Source organism: Sarcophilus harrisii, chromosome 1, assembly GCF_902635505.1.
Source record: "Sarcophilus harrisii chromosome 1, mSarHar1.11, whole genome shotgun sequence".
Classification (NCBI taxonomy): Eukaryota; Metazoa; Chordata; class Mammalia; order Dasyuromorphia; family Dasyuridae; genus Sarcophilus; species Sarcophilus harrisii.
The window spans coordinates 81641326-81662301 of NC_045426.1; the positions used below are offsets into that span (position 1 = coordinate 81641326).

General features: G+C 35.9%; 1 protein-coding gene across 9 annotated transcripts in view; it reads left to right on the forward strand.

Annotated features, from left to right (window-relative positions):
- The window catches only part of DCAF1 (DDB1 and CUL4 associated factor 1), an 83133-nt gene that overhangs the window by 36127 nt on the left and 26030 nt on the right, over positions 1 to 20976 (forward strand). For all 9 annotated transcript variants that reach the window (XM_031958593.1, XM_031958575.1, XM_031958584.1 and 6 more), the window contains exons 7-14: positions 417 to 920; positions 1292 to 1393; positions 11389 to 11547; positions 13464 to 13643; positions 15609 to 15818; positions 16895 to 17064; positions 18007 to 18131; positions 19284 to 20538. In XM_031958593.1, coding sequence (XP_031814453.1) covers positions 417 to 920; positions 1292 to 1393; positions 11389 to 11547; positions 13464 to 13643; positions 15609 to 15818; positions 16895 to 17064; positions 18007 to 18131; positions 19284 to 20538 — 2705 coding nt within the window. The remainder of the gene's footprint in view (positions 1 to 416; positions 921 to 1291; positions 1394 to 11388; positions 11548 to 13463; positions 13644 to 15608; positions 15819 to 16894; positions 17065 to 18006; positions 18132 to 19283; positions 20539 to 20976) is intronic.

A 20976-nucleotide genomic window follows, 5' to 3' on the forward strand; every position in this document is an offset into this window, starting at 1 on the left:
ATTTTATAAAATCACATATATTATTACATAAGAAAAGAGCCACTCTTTTTAATCCTTGTCTTTATTGGATCCGGTAGAAAAATACATCTTTTCTCCTTGTTGTCAACACTTTATTTCTGCAGTTCAGTAATATTTTGGCAGATGTTAATTACTTTTGCATATAAAGGTAAAGGCTCTCAAGGAAGGAGTAGTCAGGGAAGTGGGAAATGTATGGCACTTGATTCTGATTGTAAGTAAAATTTTTAAGCCAACAAAGATAATACAGTTTAATTTTATTTATTTATGGTCATGAAATTAAGAAGCTCTTGTTTTTGTTTTTGTTTTTTTTCCATTAAATTCTTGGGTTGCAGAACTAAGATTGCAGAGAAAGGCAGTGTTCAGTTGTGTCGTTCACTTTTTCTTAATTGTGTTTCCAGGTGGCTTTAGTGCTTCGGAGACTTAGGGAGCTACAAGTGCATGAAATGACTTTACGGCAGGAAAATAAGCGTCCCAGCCCTCGAAAGTTGTCCTCTGAACCACTGTTGCCACTGGATGAGGAAGCAGTTGACATGGACTATGGGGAAATGACAATGGATGGAGAACAAGAGGAGACTTCCAGGGATATGGAGATTTCCTTTCACCTTGATTCAGGCCATAAGACCAGTAGCAGAGTGAATTCAGCCACCAAACTTGAGGATGGAGGGTTGAGAAAAAGTAAAATGGCAAAACAGGGTGACAGAGATGGCTTCAGAAAGGCCAAACAAAAGTTGGGTTTCTCAACCTCTGAGCCAGAACGCATGTTTGTTGAACTCTCTAACAGCAGCTGGTCAGAAATGTCCCCTTGGGTTATTGGTACTAATTATACCCTTTATCCTTTGACTTCTGCTATAGAACAACGACTTATTCTTCAATACTTGACCCCACTAGGAGAGTATCAGGAGGTATGTATAGAAGTATAAAAAGTTTTTTTTTCTCTTTGAGATGAGTTTTCTGGGTTTTTTGGGGGAAGTGAGTTATAGTACAAATTACTGTTGTGAAAAGATGAGGCATAGATTTTTCTGAACCAAATTAGCAAAGATTTTTGTTGTATTCTGTTTCCATTTTGTTTGTTGTTCATTATAATTTCTGTAATAATAAATAGTGACAATTTCTTGAATTATGCCTCTTTCTGAAGAGCCTAAAGGGCTTCATTTATATTTTCATCCTTCTATGGAAGAATAGAAAAAGTAGGTCAAGTCTTTTATCCCTGTAGGATGAAGCTGAATGTTGGGAGGATAACCCCAAAGGATTTTTACTCTTTTTGTTCTTTCAGCTGCTTCCCATTTTCATGCAGCTTGGATCACGGGAGCTGATGATGTTCTATATTGATTTGAAAAGGACGAATGATGTATTGCTCACCTTTGAGGCTCTGAAGGTAAATTGTCGTATATCAAATGTACTGGATAGATAAAATTGGTTAAAATTGGTTGGTATATTTATTATTTCTTTAGGCAGCACGCACACTATATTTTCATTGTATATATCTGCAAAATCATTATTCCAAATGGCTATAGCATAATTGTAATGAAAGTGTTGTGACAATAACAAAAATTGCTGAAGAATTAATACTTAGAAGACAAAAGGGATGATTACTTTTAAAAGTACTTTGACTTTACATATTGGATTTATTCTGTGCTCTGTCTTTCTTGCATACAGTAGTACTTAATAAGTTGTTGAGTGAATGTCTCCTCTATAGATCATCAACTTTTTAAAAGTAGGGATCATTTTTTTTTCTTTTTTTCTCTCTTATAGTGTTTAGTACAGTGTACTAAACATTATTTCATATAAGGATCAGAATTTAAGAATATCTCAAAGGAAGAACCAAACCACAATTAAAAGTACATTTCTTTTTCTTTTTTTTTTTTTTTAATAACTTTTTATTGACAGAGCCCATTCCAGGGTAATTTTTTACAACATTATCCCTTGCACTCATTTCTGTTCCAGTTTTCCCCCTCCCTCCCTCCATCCCCTCCCCCAGATGGCAAACAGTCCTATACATGTTAAATAGTTTACAGTATATCCTAGATACAATATATGTGTGCAGAACTGAACAGTTCGCTTGTTGCACAGGGAGAATTGGATTCAGAAGGTATAAATAACCCAGGAAGAGAAACAAAAATGCAAGCAGTTTACATTCATTTCCTAGTGTTCTTTCTTTGGGTGTAGCTGCTTCTGTCCATCCTTGATCAGTTAAAACCAAGTTAGATCTCTTTGTCAAAGAAATCCACTTCCATCAGACTACATCCTCATACATTATTGTTGTTGAGGTATATAATGATCTCCTGGTTCTGCTCATTTCACTCAGCATCAGTTCATGTAAATCTCACCAAGCCTCTCTGTATTCATCCTGCTGGTCATTTCTTACAGAACAATAGTATTCCATAACATTCATATACCACAATTTACCTAACCATTCTCCAATTGATGGGCATCCCTTCATTTTCCAGTTTCTAGCCACTATAAACAGGGCTGCCACAAACATTTTGGTACATACAGGTCCCTTTCCCTTCTTTAGTATCTCTTTTGGGTATAAGCCCAGTAGAAACACTGCTGGGTCAAAGGGTATGCACAGTTTGATAACTTTTTGAGCATAGTTTTGCTTCCAGAATGGCTGGATGTGTTCACAACCACCAACAATGTATCAGTGTCCCTGTTTTCCCATCCCCTCCAACATTCCGCATTATCTTTCCCTGTCATTCTAGCCAATCTGACAGGTATGTAGTGATATCTCAGAGTTGTCTTAATTTGCATTTCTCTGATTAACAATGATTTGGAGCATATTTTCATATGGCTAGAAATAGTTTCAATTTCTTTGTCTGAGAATTGTCTGTTCATGTCCTTTGACCATTTATCAATTGGAGATTGGCTTGATTTCTTATAAATTAGAGTCACTTCTCTATATATTTTGGAAATGAGGCCTTTATCAGAACCTTTGACTGTAAAAATGTTTTCCCAGTTTATTGTTTCCCTTCTAATCTAAAAGTACATTTCTTAAAAAAAACAAAACTATAAGGTGAAGAATTAGATAATAGGATGAAGATTTTTACTTCAAAGTAAAATTAGAACACATTTGCATCAGTTGACTCTCTTGTTCATTCTATTATTAGGTTCCTTCTTGTATTAGATGATCCTTCTAGTATAGATGCCTTCTTGTATTAGATGGTCCTAGTTTTAGATGCCTTCTTGACATCTTAAAATGTCAGTTCTTCAAAAGCCAAAACTATTGCTTTTTGTCTTTGTATCTCCAGTACTAATTGTTGAATTGAGTCACTTCTTTCCTGCATTGAGTCAGAGTAATTAGAAACCTAAAAATAAAAGACTAATCAAGATTAGAGAAGAAATTAGAATCATTGCTTGCAGACCTTAGGGGGCATCTTTAGTTATTGACATTGAATGGAAATAAAAGAATATACATAAACATATGGCAGCTTGTTAACCACTCCCCATTTCTTATCAAGTCCTTTTGTCTTATATACTGCTATCAAATATACTGCTGTCAAAAAAAATAGGTGTTATTTAAATGTTTTTTTTGATATTTAGATCATTAATAGATAAATTATCAAATTAATAGATATTAATTAATTATTAATAGATAAATTATCAAATAATATGAAAAATCAGTTTTCAAAAGAAAAACAAAAAGACTGGAAGTTGAAGGGGAATTACCTTTGTTCTAGAGGCAATGGGTAGAAGCTGTGGAGAGATTGAGCTGTGGAGAGGCAGAGACTGGATAGCAAGAAATCATTCCTAAACTATTAGAATGCTTCAAAGTAGAATGTGCTGCTTGGTAGGATGAGTGGAATCCTCCTACTTGGATGTCTGCCAGCAAAGGTTAACAACCACTTGCTGCATGTATTACATGGGTATTTTTTGGAGGGATGGCTTGGACTGTCCAACTTTCTAGATTCTGTAATTCTAGGACTGCTAGGCCACATACCTGTTCTGCTTAAACTCTGTGAACCTAAGATCTTCTCTTTATTATAGATATATATATATATATATATATATATATATATATATATATATATATATATATATATATCACAGTATAGTTGAGACATTATTTTGCATTATAAAATTTGGGATGATGAGCCACTATAATATGACCAAAATAGTGGGACAAAGTTTGGCTTGGTTATATTGCTGCCAGACAAAGGGGCTGTTTTATTGTGAAACTCATTTAAAAAGCTGAAACCCGTTATATATTATATCTTAACATCAGTAGAGAATTTAAAAATGAGATGCCTCCAACTGTAGAGAAAATGGGTTTTGTTCTTTGCCAAGCCAACCAGCTTAAGGAGAAGGCTTCCAATTAAGAGCTTCAAGAATTGCACATATTTAACATATATTGGATTACTTGCTGTTTAGGGGTGGGAGTGAGGGGAAGGGAGGGAGAAAAATTTGGAACACAAGGTTTTGCAAGGGTAAATGTTGAAAATGGTCTTTGCATGTATTTTGAAAATAAAAAGCTATTTTTAAAAAAAAGAGCTTCAAGTTAGCTTTAGCAATACCCTCATCTTTTTTCTGAGACTCATCTCAAAATCAGAAACCTCTGATTTTAGATTCAGCATTATGGAGGTACACTTTTTTTTTTTTTTATAACTTTTTATTTACAAGTTATATGTGCATGGTTAATTTTTCAGCATTGACAATTGCAAAATCTTTTGTTCCAATTTTTCCCCTCCTTCTCCCCACCCTCTCTCCCAGATGGCAAGTTGAACAATACATGTTAAATATGTTAGAGTATAAGTTTAACACAATATATATATACATGTCCATATAGTTATTTTGCTGTACAAAAAGAATCGGACTTTGAAATAATTAATCTGTGAAGGAAATAAAATTCAGGTGGACAAAAATGGAGGGATTGGGAATTCTATGTAGTGGTTCATAGTCATCTCCCAGAATTCTCTTGCTGGGTGTAGCTGGTTCAATTCATTATTGCTCTATTGGAACTGATTTGGTTCATCTCATTGTTGAAGAGAGCCACGTCCATCAGAATTGATCATCATATAGTATTGTTGTTGAAGTATAAAATGATCTGGTACTGCTTATTTCACTCAGCATAAGTTTATGTAAGTCTCTCCAGGCCTTTCTGAATTCATCCTGCTCGTCATTTCTTACAGAACAATAATATTCCATAATATTCATACACCACAATTTATTGAGCCATTCTCCAATTGAGAGGCATCCACTCAGTTTCCAGTTTCTGGCCACTACAAAGAGGGCTGAATGATGATGCTTTTTGTCTGTCATCCCTCCAGACACAGTAATTTAGGGTTGTGGCCATCATTAGCCAGATCGGGGTTGCTGGGGTTCATGAGGTGGGAAGCTGGTGGGCTCATTGGATACCAAGACAAGGTGGTAGCCCCAGTCTATTTGGTGAGCACCAGAGGATAAGAGTGGTCAGGCTCAGTTGAGACATAGTGTCCAGGAACTCCAAGGCTTTCTGTGAAACCCTACAGCTCTTTACAAAGCAGGTAGGAGCCATCTCAATTGCCCAGTGGTCAGACTCAGTTGAGACATAGTGTCCAGTTACTCCAGGGCTTTCTGTGAAACCCTACAGCTCTTTACAAACCATGTAGGAGCCATCTCAATTGCCCATGTACAATGTCACCTACACAGGATTTGGGGTACAATAGGATAGATCTTTTGACAGCTTCTCCACACCATGTTGGAACCTCAGGATCCTAGCATGCTGCCAGTACTAGAGAACAAAGTGAAACTGACTGCATGGATCCATAGCATAGGGAGGTGGAGAGGATTACTATTGCTAATGCATTCTCTGAAGACTCAATAAGGGCAGAGGATGGAAGGTATTCACTGGAAGCTATCTAAGTAATGTTTAGAATTACCATGAGAGGCACTGTGGGAAGATTAAAATAAAAAAAAAAAAAAGAAATAAGAAATGCTTATAAGAAGTTAATGAGTCCAGGAACAGTCATTCAACAAGTATTCTATTAAGTGCCTACCACTTATATGCAAGGAAGGCATTGGATTAAAGGCTAGAGATCCATAAATAAAACTTGGTAGGCTTTTCCTATATGGAGTTTTATATTTTGCTATGGAGAATATGATTTCTATACAAAAATAAATGTGGTGCAGCACAGATAATAATGGTAGAGTAAAGATCAAGATGAAGTGATCCTGAAATACTTTAGGAAGAGGAGAAAACACTTTTACATGCAAAAGTAATCAGGAAATATTGCATAGAAAGGATGCCATCTGAGTACAGACCTTAAAGGAGTCAAAGAAATATGAAAATAAAAATGAAAGAAGGATGTTACAGGCCTGGGAGATGGTCTGGGTGAGTGTACCAAGGATAGGGGTGCCTCAAAATCCTCTATTCTCAGGTGCTGCTGGTTATGGGCTAGCTTTGGCTTGGTTGGAGGAAGGTCACAGTAATAGCTCTATCTTTAGAATTGGGGGATCTCAAGGCCAACCAAGGTCCTCAGTTTGAAGGCTTCACTGCCCAGCTGTTCATTGTGGCTAACTACAGTAGTCATGCCATGCTATGATCACTAAGGTCAAGAAGACCATACTGTCAGTCAAATGTGCTGGAGAACTGTGGGCCTAGAGACAAGAGATCATTATAATAATAGCTGAAGTATTTGAAATTTTGTCAAGAGTTTTGTCATCCTTTCATTCAGCCTTCAAGACCGCCTTTCTAGAGAAACCCTCCTCTGTGGTTCTTCAGCACTTTCTTGCATAAGTCTTTATGGGAACCAGCTCCTCTTACATTTCTTGATTAAAGTTCATAGTTACATCCTTGAATGTTAAAGCACCATGGTACTGATTTGATCCATCAGGAAAATGGACCCATTCCTTTTTCCTGCCCATTTCTCTTTTGGGGGAAACCATCCTGAGGAGGCAGAGCCAGGGAGGAAGGAAAGTTAGGAAGATTAACACAAGGGTGCCAGTGGACCTTTTGATGCAAATGTTAAAAGAGTTTATTTATGCAAGAAACAGTATTTCCTTGGGAAGTAGTGCAGTTAAGTGGGTCATTTTGTCTAAAAACAAACCTGAACCTCAAAAATCTATTGTAACCAAGAATGTAATTGTGGAGCTGCTAGCTCAGATGCATTTCTACAGAGGATTACAAAACAAAGTAACATACACAAATGATAACTGGCATATTAGACAGAAGGCTTTCTTCTTAATTTTATAATTTACAAAGTAAAAAGAGCTGCTGACTTAACCTTAAACTCCAGAGATATTCATTTAACTTAAGTAACTTAAGAATTAATTGTTGGGGCAGCTAAATGGTGCAGTGAATAGAATATTGGTCCTGAAGTCAGAAGAAACTGAGTTCACATCCAGCCTCAGATACTTAACACTTATTAGTTGTGTGACCTTGGCAAATCATTAACCCCAGTTGCCTCTCAAGATCCAAACAAAAAATAGTTACTGTCATTTGCACTTCATTTTCCAGCAGCAATGACAAAATAGAACTTTTTTTCAAAGTGTTTTTATAGGTTCTCATTTAATCCTTACAGGGACCCCAAAAAACAATGAGAAGGAATGTAATTATCCTTAGGTCTCTTCAGTTGTGTGATGTAATAGAACACTGAATTAAGATTTCAGTATTCATAACTGAACATGTGACTCAAAACATCTTTAGTGAATAGAATAGGTGTGCAGAATTTGCAGTTTTGTAGTTTGTTATTTAGAAAGCCTGAGCCTTGGTAATAAGGAATATGAGGATAATTCGTTGAGAATAAGGAACATCATAAAGGCACTGTAAGAACTAGCCTGTTTCTTTTTTATTTAATAAGTGTTTATTGAATTTGTTAAAAATTTTATCAGTATTTACCATTAAATGAAGGTACTGTCTTGGTTTAGAAATTGTTGATTATGCAAAGGTAGGTGTGACACAGTGAAGGGTTGTGAGAGGCAACCTCTTTAGAGTATTTGGAGTGGTCAGTCCTTTTCAGGTTTCTACAAGGCCAGAAATTGGGAGTTGTGTCACTTCCTTTTTCTCCATCCCTATGGTGGACCACAGAACAGCATAGGTAGCTTGGCATTAGATAGGAGGCTTTTTACAGGACTGATAGTATTTTAGATGGAGCCTGTGTTAAAAAATGGATTTCATGGAGTCTTTTTAAAAATTACACTCAAAATTAGCCTTCTCTCTTTGTCTGTCTTTGTTGTCTTCCTCTCTCTATCCCTTTGTCTCCATCTCTGTCTTACACACCCACACATACCCCCTCACACCCACCTACACACAAAATCACTCACCCATCCTTGTATACCCTAAAAGGCAAGAAAAACAAAAACTGCTAAAAACATGTATGGTCAATTTCTGCATTTGCCATGTCCAAAAATATATGTCTCAGTCTGCATTTTGAATATCATCTCTCTGTCATGAGGTGGATAGCATGTTTCATTATGAGTCCTCTGGGATTGTGGTTGATTATTGTGTTAATCAGAACTCCCAAGTCTTTCAGAATCGTTTGTCTTTGTAATATTGTTGTTGTTATATAAGTGATTCTGATTCTGCTCATTTCACTCGACATAATTTCATATAAGTCTTCTTAGGTTTTTCTGGAACTTCCTTTTGATTTTTAGAACATAGTTATATTCCATCACATTCATATAGCATGACGATTTGTTCAGCCATTCTCTAATTGATGGACATCCCCTAAATTTCCATTTCTTTATCACCACAAACTGGCTGCTGTAAATATTTTTGTATGCATAGGCCCCTTTCCTCTTGACCTCTTTGAAGTATAGACATAGTAGTATTGCAGAGTCAAAGGGTATGCAATTAGCTTTTAGGGCATAGTTGCAAATTGTTTTTCAGAATAGCTGAACTAGTTCAGAGTTCCACTGATAGTTCCACATTAATTTATTTATTTTCCTACAGCCCCTTTTAATATTTGTCATTTTTCATATTTGTCCATAACTTTGCCAATTTGATCGGTCTAGGATGGAATCTTAGGTTTGCTTTATTTTCTTTAGTGATTTAGAACACTTTTTTATATGACTACTAATATTTTAGATTTCTTCCTTTGAAAATGACTTGTTCATATTTTTTAACCCTTTATCAATTGGAAAACATTCATGATATCTTCAGATTGTAAGGATCCTCTGAACCCAGCTAGTTTTGTGTGTATTTCTCTGTTATTGAGTGGTAAGTCTCACTGTAATTGAGGCAACCCATTCTATTTTTAGACAGAAAAATCCTTTTAATATCTATTTGTTATTTTAAACTTTTATTTATTGATTATTTAATCTTCTGGAGCCTGAATTAATTTTAAACTTTAGCTTTCTTGACACTGTTCTTATAGATTTCTTTTACTCTTTTCTTCTTTTATAGAAGTCTTTTTTAAGAATATATGTTCATTGGTAAGCTCCCAATGTACTGTCTTTGGTCTGTGTAAGATGTTTCCTTCCTCCCTTTTTCCCTCAATGGAATCAGCTACTTGTTTTGGTAGAATTTTCATTTCTGAGAATCTTCCATCCCTTTTGAGCCATCATACATTTGAAAATCTTAGGTGATGGGGTTATATTCACCTTTTGTCCAAGACATTTCCACTATAGCTGGAAGTTACTGAAGATGCTTGCTGTCAGGAAACTGAGACCGGAGATTGATTTGAATGCGATATATTCTCCTCCTAGATTTTAAAAAGGGATATGGATTATGTCTTATCTATGTTTGTTTAAATCTCTTTTATGAGCCACTCTGGTTCAATAGAAAGGATATTGGATTTAAATTAAAGGCTAGGGCTCCAGTCATGTTCTGCAGTATAATTGTTTGATTGTATAAAATACAGTATAAGCTATATAATTGTAGGCATCCCAATGGCTAGAGTATCGTACTTGGATTCAGGAAGTCCTGAGTTCATCTAGCCTCAGATCTGGGCAAAGAACTAAACCTCTGTCTGCTGAGTTCAGTTTCTTCATATGAAAAGCAGAAATGATAATTGCATATCTTTCAAGATTGTTGTGAATATAAAACAAGTTAATATTTGTAAAGTGCTTCGCAAACTTTAAAGTGTTATATAAATGCTGTTATCATGATTATTATTGTTATTATTAAAATCAGTCTTCTGGACTTCATTTTCCTCCTTTGTACAAAAAGGGAGTTGGACCAAATGGCTCCAGTTTCCCTTTTAACCCTAAATCTAATGTTCTGTGATCTAGCATAGCACTATGAACATTATATACTTAATAAGTGTTTGTTGAATTAAATTGTAGGCTTTGCTACCAGTGCTGTTTGAAACAAATTCTTGGTTTCCCCAAATTAGATAGATACATTAAATCAAAAAAGTCAGTTTCTGTCACATCTTTTTATGAAAGCTATAAAAGAAGAGTTTTCTCACTATGTAGGCACATAAGTTTTAGTCTGGGTGCCTTTGTCTGATTTCCAGTTTCCTAATTTGAGTCAGTTTTATCAAGTCTGGCATTTGGATCCATGATCATTTGGCTCAAGGCCTAAATTGTAAGATTGAGAAGTAGAGTTATAGTCATATATCTAAATACTAAAAACATTGCAGCCTACAAGGATACCTGAGTAAACTTTTTCCTCAGCATTATTCAACAAATTAAATTAAGAAAGTTATTAGTTGTTAATAAATAACTGAACTAATAAAAGGGGCTTATGGCCTGACCTTTGAAAATTTTTTCCCTTAATTACATAAAGGTAGATCTTATATGATATTCTTATCTGGGAAGAGTAAAAGAAAACAATACACAATATTTTTTTGCATTCATAATGTGATATTGGAAAGACTTCTTAAGAGTTGAATGAATTGGAATTATAATTAGGAAGAAAGATTTCACCTTATTGAATGTACATGTCAGATTTGATGCAAAATCTATAGGAGATTGAGAGTATGTGGTCTTTCTGAAATTGATTCTTAATAGCATTAACTGCATATTTAGTATTTGAAAATTTGTTGTAATTTTTTATTTTAAAATTAATTTTCCTGATATCCTAATATGGCAAAGGACAGTAGCTTCATTAGTTGCTAACACAGTGGCAAGGATGGCTAAGATTAGCATATATACTATTTATTATATTATATGAAAAAAATGGGAAGATTGCCAGATAGACTTCTTTGATCCCTTGCTTCATGAGACAATAAAATAATTGAACAATAACATCTTATAACTGTAATTATAATTAACCTTCTAATTAGTAGTATCTGTTATCTCATTCTCATAGCAACCTGTGAGTTTAGTTGCCCTGGGAAAAATATTATGGCATTTGGCTTCTATTTGGGGCATGAAATTAGAATCATTATCCTATTCAAAGTTGTATATCAAAAATGAGGACTTGTGTATTATGTGGCCTATTTTGTTATTTGTTGAAGAGCCTTTATTAGTTTCACTTAGTCCATGCTAACTTTTGCTCTTTTTCTCCAGCACTTAGCATCACTTCTGCTCCACAACAAGTTTGCTACAGAGTTTGTTGCTCATGGAGGTGTACAGAAATTACTGGAAATTCCTCGTCCTTCTATGGCTGCTACTGGTGTATCCATGTGCTTATATTATCTCTCTTATAACCAGGATGCCATGGAACGAGTAAGTACAATGTTTCCAAATATATTGTGATAATTCTGGAGGACAGTTTTCTTTTTTTTTTTTTTTTTGACTATACAAGCACATTACAAATAATTTAGTAAATGTAGACGGTATAACTGAGGGGGAGTTGGATTATAGCAAAAGAAGCTAAAGTATAGAATATTTGGTATTCCAAAATTTTCTGAAAATGTAGTTATTAATGAGGGTGAGTATATGAGCTGTTTAAGTTCATATTAAATATACATTTGCTTCAATAAATAGGAGACATTTGAAGTAAGGGAAAAATAAAGGGGTTAGGAACTTTGGAGTTTAGGCCAAATGCCTCCTGTTATATTAACGGCATTCTTTCTGTTCCTTTGAATACTTTTTCATTCTTATCTTCTATATTCTTAATAGTCCTGACCTGTGTGAATTTATTTTAGGATGAAGAATAGCTCCCAGATTTCTGTTCCCTGGTAGTTTGTTTTAAAGATCCATGAAATAATTTTTTTCAGGATAAAGATAACTTAAGGCATTTTAATAGTTTTGTCTTAAAAGGCTTCATTTTAAGTCTTCTAGCTAAACAAAGCAGTTTGAATATACAAAACAATACATTTAAAAATTATGTGTAGTGTTTTTAGACAGTTTTCTGTTCTCCCCCCCCCCGCCAAAAGAAATTTTTTTACTTTTCTAGTTCTGTAGTTTTAGTTTTTCCTGTAAAATGGTGTTGCTTGCAAAATAATTATAGATATGTATACATATATTGTATTTAACATATACTTTAACATATTTAACATTCATTGGTCTACCTACCATCTGGGGGAGGAATGGGGGGAAAGAGGGGAAAAATTGGAACAAAAGGTTTTGCAATTGTCAATGCTGAAAAATTACCCATGCATATATCTTGTAAATAAAAAGCTATAATAAGAAAAAAAAAATTGGGGGGGAATGGCTAAAAAGAAAAATGGTGCTGCTCAATTATACTTGGAGCTTTATGAGTCTTTGTGCAGATTTCCCCGTAATGTAGGTGAGGCACTATAAGTATGTAGGCTTCCATTTTATTCTCTGCTTGATGCTAGGGAAGAGGAGATGTGGTACTACTTTCTATATAGTGCTTTAAAGTTTGTAGAACCATTTTACATTTGTTATTTGATTTGATCCTCACAACAACTCTTTGAGGTAGGTGCTGTTTAAATGCATTGCCCAGGGGTCACACAGCTAGGAAGTGTTTGAAGTGGAATTGAAACCAAAGTCTTCCTAACTCCCAAGTCCTACACACACACACACACACACACACACACACACATTCCATTGTTTCCTCAACTCATAAAAACTTATTTAATCTATAATGTTTTTGGCATGTAGAATTCTAATAATGTTGTAGCATCTAAACATCATTTATTTCTTTGTGAGATTATATTAAGACATTCTGCTTTGAGATGCTAATAGTGTATCTCCTTCATGGCAGCCATGGTGAATAGGAGTAGTTGTCCCTTCCCAGGCAATTGGTAGTGGCTCCTTTGGCCTAAAATGGAGACTTCACCACATTGGATTCAAAGAGCAAGAATGTAATTTATAGTGATTGGGAAATTGAGGGGTTGGGATAAGGGCTCTGAGATGAAGATGAGAGAGGAGTTAATAAGGTGAGGTGTGGGAGCAGATGATAAGTTTAGAAGAAGAATTGGAGCTTGCTCTACCTTTGGGTATTCAACTTTCCCTTGGTAGCAATGTGGTGAGGCAACAAGAAGGGAATGAAAGGAAGAGTATTTGAGGGTCGACGTGGTTGGATCAGACTTCACCTTTACTTATATTCTAGGATAAGAAACTTGAAACTCCTTGTCTGAATAAGTCTCAGTTTGTAGCAAGTATAACAATTTTATTTGATAAAAGATTTCTCATGTTTTATTTTTGTTTCACCACATATCTTTTCTTGGCAGGTCTGCATGCATCCCCACAATGTTCTGTCTGATGTAGTGAACTATACCTTGTGGCTAATGGAGTGTTCCCATGCATCAGGGTGCTGCCATGCTACCATGTTCTTCTCTATTTGCTTCTCTTTTCGTGCTGTCTTGGAACTCTTTGACAGACATGATGGTCTTCGTCGCCTGGTCAACTTGGTGAGAGCTAATGCTTTGGAACTCAGTGGAGAGTTTTTAAAAATTACACTCCTTCATTTGTTTCCTTTCTATGAAAGGGAAGGGAACCATACTTTTTGTTAATGGAGGATCTGTTTCTTTATCATCCAAGGTGTTTCAGTATTGGTTATAGAAACCTATTCTGTTTTGTACATGTACAAGTTTGGCTCAACATGAATGTTTCTTATACCAACAAATAATGAATAGACTTTAATCCCAGATAATCCAAACAAAAGCCTTCCATTAGGGCTTAATTTATAATTTCCTTTTTATTCATATGTAAGCCTGAGCTAGGGATTAAGAAGAATTGAGGGTTGTTGTTAGGTGAGGGTATATTTATTAGTACTATAGAATATTTTCTGCCTTACTGCATTTGAATTTGAGGTTTTTATGTCCTAATATGTGGTCTATCTTTGTATAGGTTCCATGAACTGCTGAAAAGAAAGTGTACTCCTTTCTGTCTCCATTTTGTTTTCTCCAGAGATCTATCATATCTAACTTTTCTAGTGTTCTATGTATCTCTTTGACTTCTTTCTTATTTATTTTGTGGTTTGATTTATCTAATTCTGAGAGTGCAAGGTTGAGATCTCCCACTATTATAGTTTTGCTGTCTATTTCTTCTTGCAGCTCTCTTAATTTCTCTTTTAAGAATTTAGATGCTGCACCACTTGGTGCATATATGTTTAATATTGATAATGCTTCATTATCTATGCTACCTTTTAGCAAGATATAGTGCCCTTCCTTATCTCTTTTAATTAGATCAATTTTTTGTTTTTGCTTGATCTGAGATCAGGATGGCTACCCCTGCTTTTTTGACTTCACCTGAAGCATAGTAGATTTTGCTCCAACCTTTTACCTTTACTCTGCATGTATCTCCCTGCTTTAGGTATGTTTCCTGTAAACAACATATTGTAGGATTCTGTCTTTTAATCCATTCTGCTAACCACTTCCTCTTTATGGGGGAGTTTACCCCGTTCACATTTATGGTTAAAATTATCAATTCTGTATTACTTGCCATCTTGTTAACCCCTGTTTATGCTTTTTTCCCTTCTTTCCCCCTTCCCCCACTTCCCAGTATTAAAGCACCACTTGCTTATAGAATATTTTCTATGAGTGGCCTGTTACACTAATTGTGTAAACTTTCCTGAGTCAGGTCTTATTAACAGTTTTGTAAGTGGTGACTGGATAAATCACTGATAATGATTTGTAGCTTTAGTGCATCCACAATTTCATTGTTATGAGTGTTGTCTATTAGCATATATTGCCACTCTTAATCCTTTCATTCTCTGTGATTTGTACTCATCTCCTTATCTCCTTTCATAAATCACCCATAAAAGTCCTGTCCACTATGCTGAAAGCTTTGCTTTAGTTTTTTTTTTTTTTTTTTTTTTTTTTAATAATTTGTGGATAACAATGTTCTCTCTCCCACTTATGATAACATGTCTAGGCCCACCTCCTTTTCCAGTCATCTATGTCCTTGATGTTTGTATCTTACATCTTTTTTTTCTTTTTTGAGCACATCCTTCTTAGTAATGTGTTGTGGCCTGTTTGTATCCACCACGCATCTCTGTTTTTCCCAGTTTTGATTCTTCTAAAATCATGGTGTTATTTATTCTTAGCAATATAGGTACCAGGATGTGAATATTGGTGTTAGATAGAATAAGTGATAGAATTAAAAGGGAAAAGATGATTTCTCTTCTCAAAAGGAATTACTGTTACTCAGTATAGGTTTGGTATCTCAAGAAAATCCAGTTTTGTACCTGGGAAGAATACATTGTAGTAATCTCATTGTCTTGAGTATAATATTTTGCATCCATGATAATTACCCACTTTAGGGAAGTATGTTGAGCTTTTATGTTTTGAAAGTCTGCTTAGCAAAAAGTTAATTTTTCTTCCTGCCTTTCATTTTTCTGTTGTCCTTTTCTGTTCTCCTACCTCTCTTCATAGATCAGTACCTTAGAAATTCTAAACTTGGAAGATCAAGGTGCTCTTCTGAGTGACGATGAAATATTTGCCAGCCGCCAAACTGGGAAACATACTTGCATGGCACTCCGCAGGTACTTTGAAGCTCACCTGGCCATTAAGTTGGAACAGGTGAAGCAATCACTTCAGAGAACAGAAGGTGGTATTCTTGTCCATCCACAACCACCATACAAGGTGAGCCAGGAGTGGGGAGGGCTTATTATATACTTTCTTTTAAAAAGTGCATCATGAGTATGAGATACATACTCATGGAATACTATAGGATGTGAATTCCTGGATTAGTTTTGCCTTGTGTGTAGTTACATACTAATCAAAAATAAAAACATAGGTTAATTTCAGTGACTCAGTTTTCCCACAGATTTCTGTTGCCGCATCTCTTTCCCCTTTACATCAGAAATGTAAGGCCAATGGAGGCCACTTTATAATTTTCTATATTCTATATTCCTTGCTTTTTGTTTTTATATTTTGTCTTACTTAGAAAGACATAGTCTATTGCTGTGGCTGGCTCAGACTGAGACTTTGAAAAAATCTGAGAAGTTATTCTATATGTTTTTGTAATCTATAAAATCATTTCAGTATGTTTTAAATATCTCAAATCGAAATAGAGATCATTAAAATGGGGTGGACTTTTTTTTGGCTTTGTCTTAATCCAAAAATACCTGTGCTTTCCAGAAGCAGAATATGGACACAGGATTTATAATCTTTTTCTTGATTAGCTTTTTCAGTCTCATATCTTATACAGGTGATAGGTGTTTCATGAATGTCTATTTAAAAAATTTTCAAAACAATATATATTTAGTTCCCCAAATCAAATTGGTCATAGATAGAATAAATGATTTCTGTAAAGTGACTAAATATTTTTATAAGAATGTGTGGTGACATAATAGGAAAAAAAAGTGCCAGGTCTGGATTCTGTTCTTGTCTCTTCCAGTTCACTGGGTGATGGACCCCAGATAAATCATTTAATTACTATAGGTTTTGGGCCACTTGTCTACAAAAGAGATTATTGCCTGCCTTCCTTGCCTACATCATTGGGTTGTTTTGAGTATCAAATGAGACAGTGTACATAAAAGTGCTTTCTTATAGCTATATGTCTATTTACCATGGACTTTTACTAACTATAGGACTGTGCAATCTAAAAGATCTTATTTCATTTTTCATTGCTAAATCTGTCTGATTGATAAAAGCACCAGAGAATGTGAGAAGATGATATAATTCTTAATGGTATGATCTATTTTCTCTACATGTAGGCATGTTCTTATACTCATGAGCAGATTGTGGAGATGATGGAGTTTCTTATAGAGTATGGACCAGCCCAGTTATATTGGGAACCAGCTGAAGTCTTCCTCAAACTTTCTTGTGTACAACTCATGTTGCAGCTTATCTCCATTGCCTGCAATTGGAAAACCTACTATGCAAGGTGGGTCTGGAAAGTTACTCCTAAAGTTAGATTTATCTTGCTTAAAAGATCTCATTGATTGGACCAGGGTTAACAAGGAAGACCTGAAATAAAGTGATGTAAGGGATCTGTATGCTGCCCTTACTCTTCCCTATCTCATTGAATTAAAAAACAAAACAAAACACCTATCTCCTTTACAAATACTTGTAGTGTTTTGCACACATAGAATACTATGTCTAGATTTGCTTTTTACTTGCAAGGGAAGACATAATCAAGCAGAACAAGCTCCAGAAAAGGGCAACCAAACAAATGAAGCAAATGGAGATTGTTACAGGAAAATGATTAAAAGAAACTTCTTTTTTGGAAGAATGGTGGCTAAGGAGAGAGGGTCAAAATTGACAAAATCATGTAAGTTATTTTAGGAGGGTGAAAATGGACTTGTTTGCCAGATCTCAGAACAATAAAACTTAATATTTAGAATAGATTCTGTAGCACAGTTTCTTAAAGTTAGAGTTATTTGTAATCATTAATTAATAAACATTTATTAAGCACTTATCATGTCAGGCATTGTACTAAGTTCTGGGGATATAGTAAGAGGCAAAAGACAATCCTTTTTCTCAAGGAGTTTATAGTCTAAGCCTTGAAATGTTAGGACAAGAAAAAAGGAAGTGTGTTCGTTAATGTTGGCATTAGTTACCTCTTGGGATGTATTATCCAAAAAGTAATATGAGCTAAAAATATGAGGATGAATAAGAAGCCTAAGAGATAAGCTTCTTAGATTATTAAGAAAAACTGAGGAGATTGGGCTTATATTACAACCTCTTGAATCACTACTTTACATTTTATCTTAAGATTCCACTGTTGTCAGAGACTGCTCACAATATACTGTGATATTTCTTATACATTCTTTTGGCTGTATTATACTTGCTATTTTGCCAAGTTTCTTTGTCTACTTTTTTTTAGGAATGATACTGTACGCTATGCTTTAGATGTCCTGGCTATTCTTACTGTGGTACCAAAAATCCAGCTGCAGTTAGCTGAATCAGTGGATGTGTTAGATGAAGCTGGATCCACTGTCTCTACTGTAGGTGAGTTGAATTTGTTTTTTTATCAGTTAATCACCATGCATTTATTAAATGTATATCATGTACTAGACATAGCATTCAATCCTGGGGATACCAAGACAAAGATGAATAGCCTTTATTTTCTAGGAACTTATATTCTGTTGGGGATCGTGGCCCAAGGATGGGGAAAGACAGCACACATATATTCATTAAAAAAGTTAAATACAAGATAGTTTAAAGAGGACACTGGCTATTGGGAGCATTAAAAAAAGTTTCATGAAAAGGTAGCACTTGAACTGAGCCTCGAAATTAGTAATGGTTCTAGGAAAGATAGAGAGTATTCCTGGTATGAAGGAATAGCCAGTACAAAGGTCCAAAGAGAAAGTTTAGTTTGAATTTTTTCCCTCTGTTGGTTGGTGCCCTGTTTGCTGTTCTGATTTAAATTTCCAAGTAGCAATGGTGGGTTCTGTGCTCTGTGGTTTGTGCATGGCACACAGTGTAGGCCTGCTACAGAAACACTGGATGGATCAATTGATGTTCCATAATAATATGAAGGTGTTCTTAGGCTATTCTTCAGTAATAATGCCCCACTATGTTTTTTTGACCCATACACATTTTTCTTTGAGACTCTGTAGAGTAAAGGAAGGGTTAAAGAGAATTTCTTGGAAATAGAGGACATTTGGAAACCTCTAGGAAGAACTTAATATTCTTTTGAGGCATGTTACAGAGTTAGGGTCTCTGACATCAGGTCATATGCTGCTATTCACTATCCATATAATTGAACAAATCATTTCTCATGTGAACTTGATTTTATTCACCTGTAAATTGAAGTTAGCAACACTTGTTAGAAAAATTAAGGAGGCAGAAGATATGAATTACTGTTATATATAGCTTACCTTGCTTCTGAATACCATTCTAAAGACCACCTGAAGTGAATGACTACGCCCTCACTCTTTAGGTTATTTAATATAGATTTAATCTACAATTGGAATTTCTGCAGCAAAGAATAAATATCTTTGTTTTGTGATTTGAAAATTCAAGTTGTTTTCTACAGTATTAAAGCAAAATTAACACAACTCTCAGTTCGTTATTGGTGTTCTTCTGAATCTTAATATGAGTATCAATTTGAAATATTGGGGAGAAAAGGATAAAAACATTTTGTTTTCTCCCAAATAGGTATCAGCATCATCTTGGGAGTAGCAGAGGGTGAGTTCTTTATCCATGATGCTGAAATTCAGAAATCCGCTCTTCAGATCATTATCAATTGTGTGTGTGGCCCAGATAACCGGATCTCTAGTATTGGCAAGTTCATCTCTGGAACTCCTAGGCGAAAGCTGCCTCAGCCTCCAAAAAGCAGTGAGCATACGCTGGCCAAGATGTGGAATGTGGTACAGTCCAACAATGGTATCAAGGTGCTCTTGTCATTGTTGTCCATCAAGATGCCCATCACTGATGCAGACCAGATCAGAGCATTAGCGTGCAAAGCCCTAGTAGGACTTTCTCGTAGTAGTACTGTCCGGCAGATCATCAGCAAGCTGCCTCTTTTCAGTAGCTGCCAGATCCAGCAGCTGATGAAGGAACCTGTTTTGCAGGATAAACGCAGTGACCATGTCAAGTTCTGCAAATATGCTGCTGAGCTAATTGAACGTGTATCCGGAAAGCCCCTCCTTATTGGTACTGATGTCTCTCTTGCACGGCTGCAGAAAGCAGATGTGGTAGCTCAGTCTAGAATCTCTTTTCCTGAGAAGGAATTGCTTCTTTTAATCCGAAATCATCTCATCTCCAAAGGGCTGGGAGAGACAGCAACTGTCCTCACCAGAGAGGCTGATCTACCCATGACTGCTGCATCTCATTCCTCTGCCTTCACTCCTGTCACAGCTGCTGCTTCCCCTGTTTCTCTGCCTCGTACCCCTCGCATTGCCAATGGCATTGCAGCCAGACTAAGCAGCCATGCCAGTGTATCCTCCTCTGCCTCATCTGTCCATTCTCAGTCACGGCCTCCACAGGGTCCACTTGCCCTACCTGGCCCTTCTTATGCAGGCAGCTCCCCTTTGATTGGCAGGATCAGTTTTATCAGGGAGAGGCCATCACCCTGCAATGGCAGGAAAATCAGAGTGTTACGGCAGAAATCGGACCATGGCGCCTACAGCCAAAGCCCAGCCATAAAAAAGCAGTTGGACAGACATCTTCCTTCCCCTCCCACGCTGGACAGTATCATCACAGAATACCTTAGGGAGCAGCATGCTCGCTGCAAGAACCCAGTTGCCACCTGTCCCCCCTTTTCTCTTTTTACCCCTCACCAGTGTCCTGAGCCAAAACAAAGGCGGCAAGCGCCAACAAATTTTACCTCGAGGCTAACCCGCAGAGCAGCCTTTCCAAAGTACGGAGGTGTAGATGGTGGGTGCTTTGATAGGCACCTCATCTTCAGCAGGTAAGAAAGCAATTTTGACCTCTTAGGGAAAAGGGGATAATCCTCAAACACAAGCATTATGAGTCTAGATTAGTCAGCCTAAGTAGCTGAATTATTACAAAGTCAACATACTTGTGTGACTATCTGTGAGACCATGTAGTAATTCTAGGCTCCTTGTTATGTTGTTGACATCCTAGACATACTAACTCTGCCATGTCAGGACTACTGATTTCTCTAGAACCTGTTGTAGCGAGCTGTCCTGAACTTTGCCTTCCTAACTTGTTTCTTGTCTTGGCTTATGTTGGTTTTTATTCTTTTCCATAGAGTTGGCATATAAGTTCTGGAATAGTTTTTTAAATCCCCCAAGCACTAATTTAATATGTAAGTTATTTGTTTTTGCTTAACTCTGAAAATGACAATTTTTTTCCTTTTATTTAAAATTTATTAAAATTCCTTTTT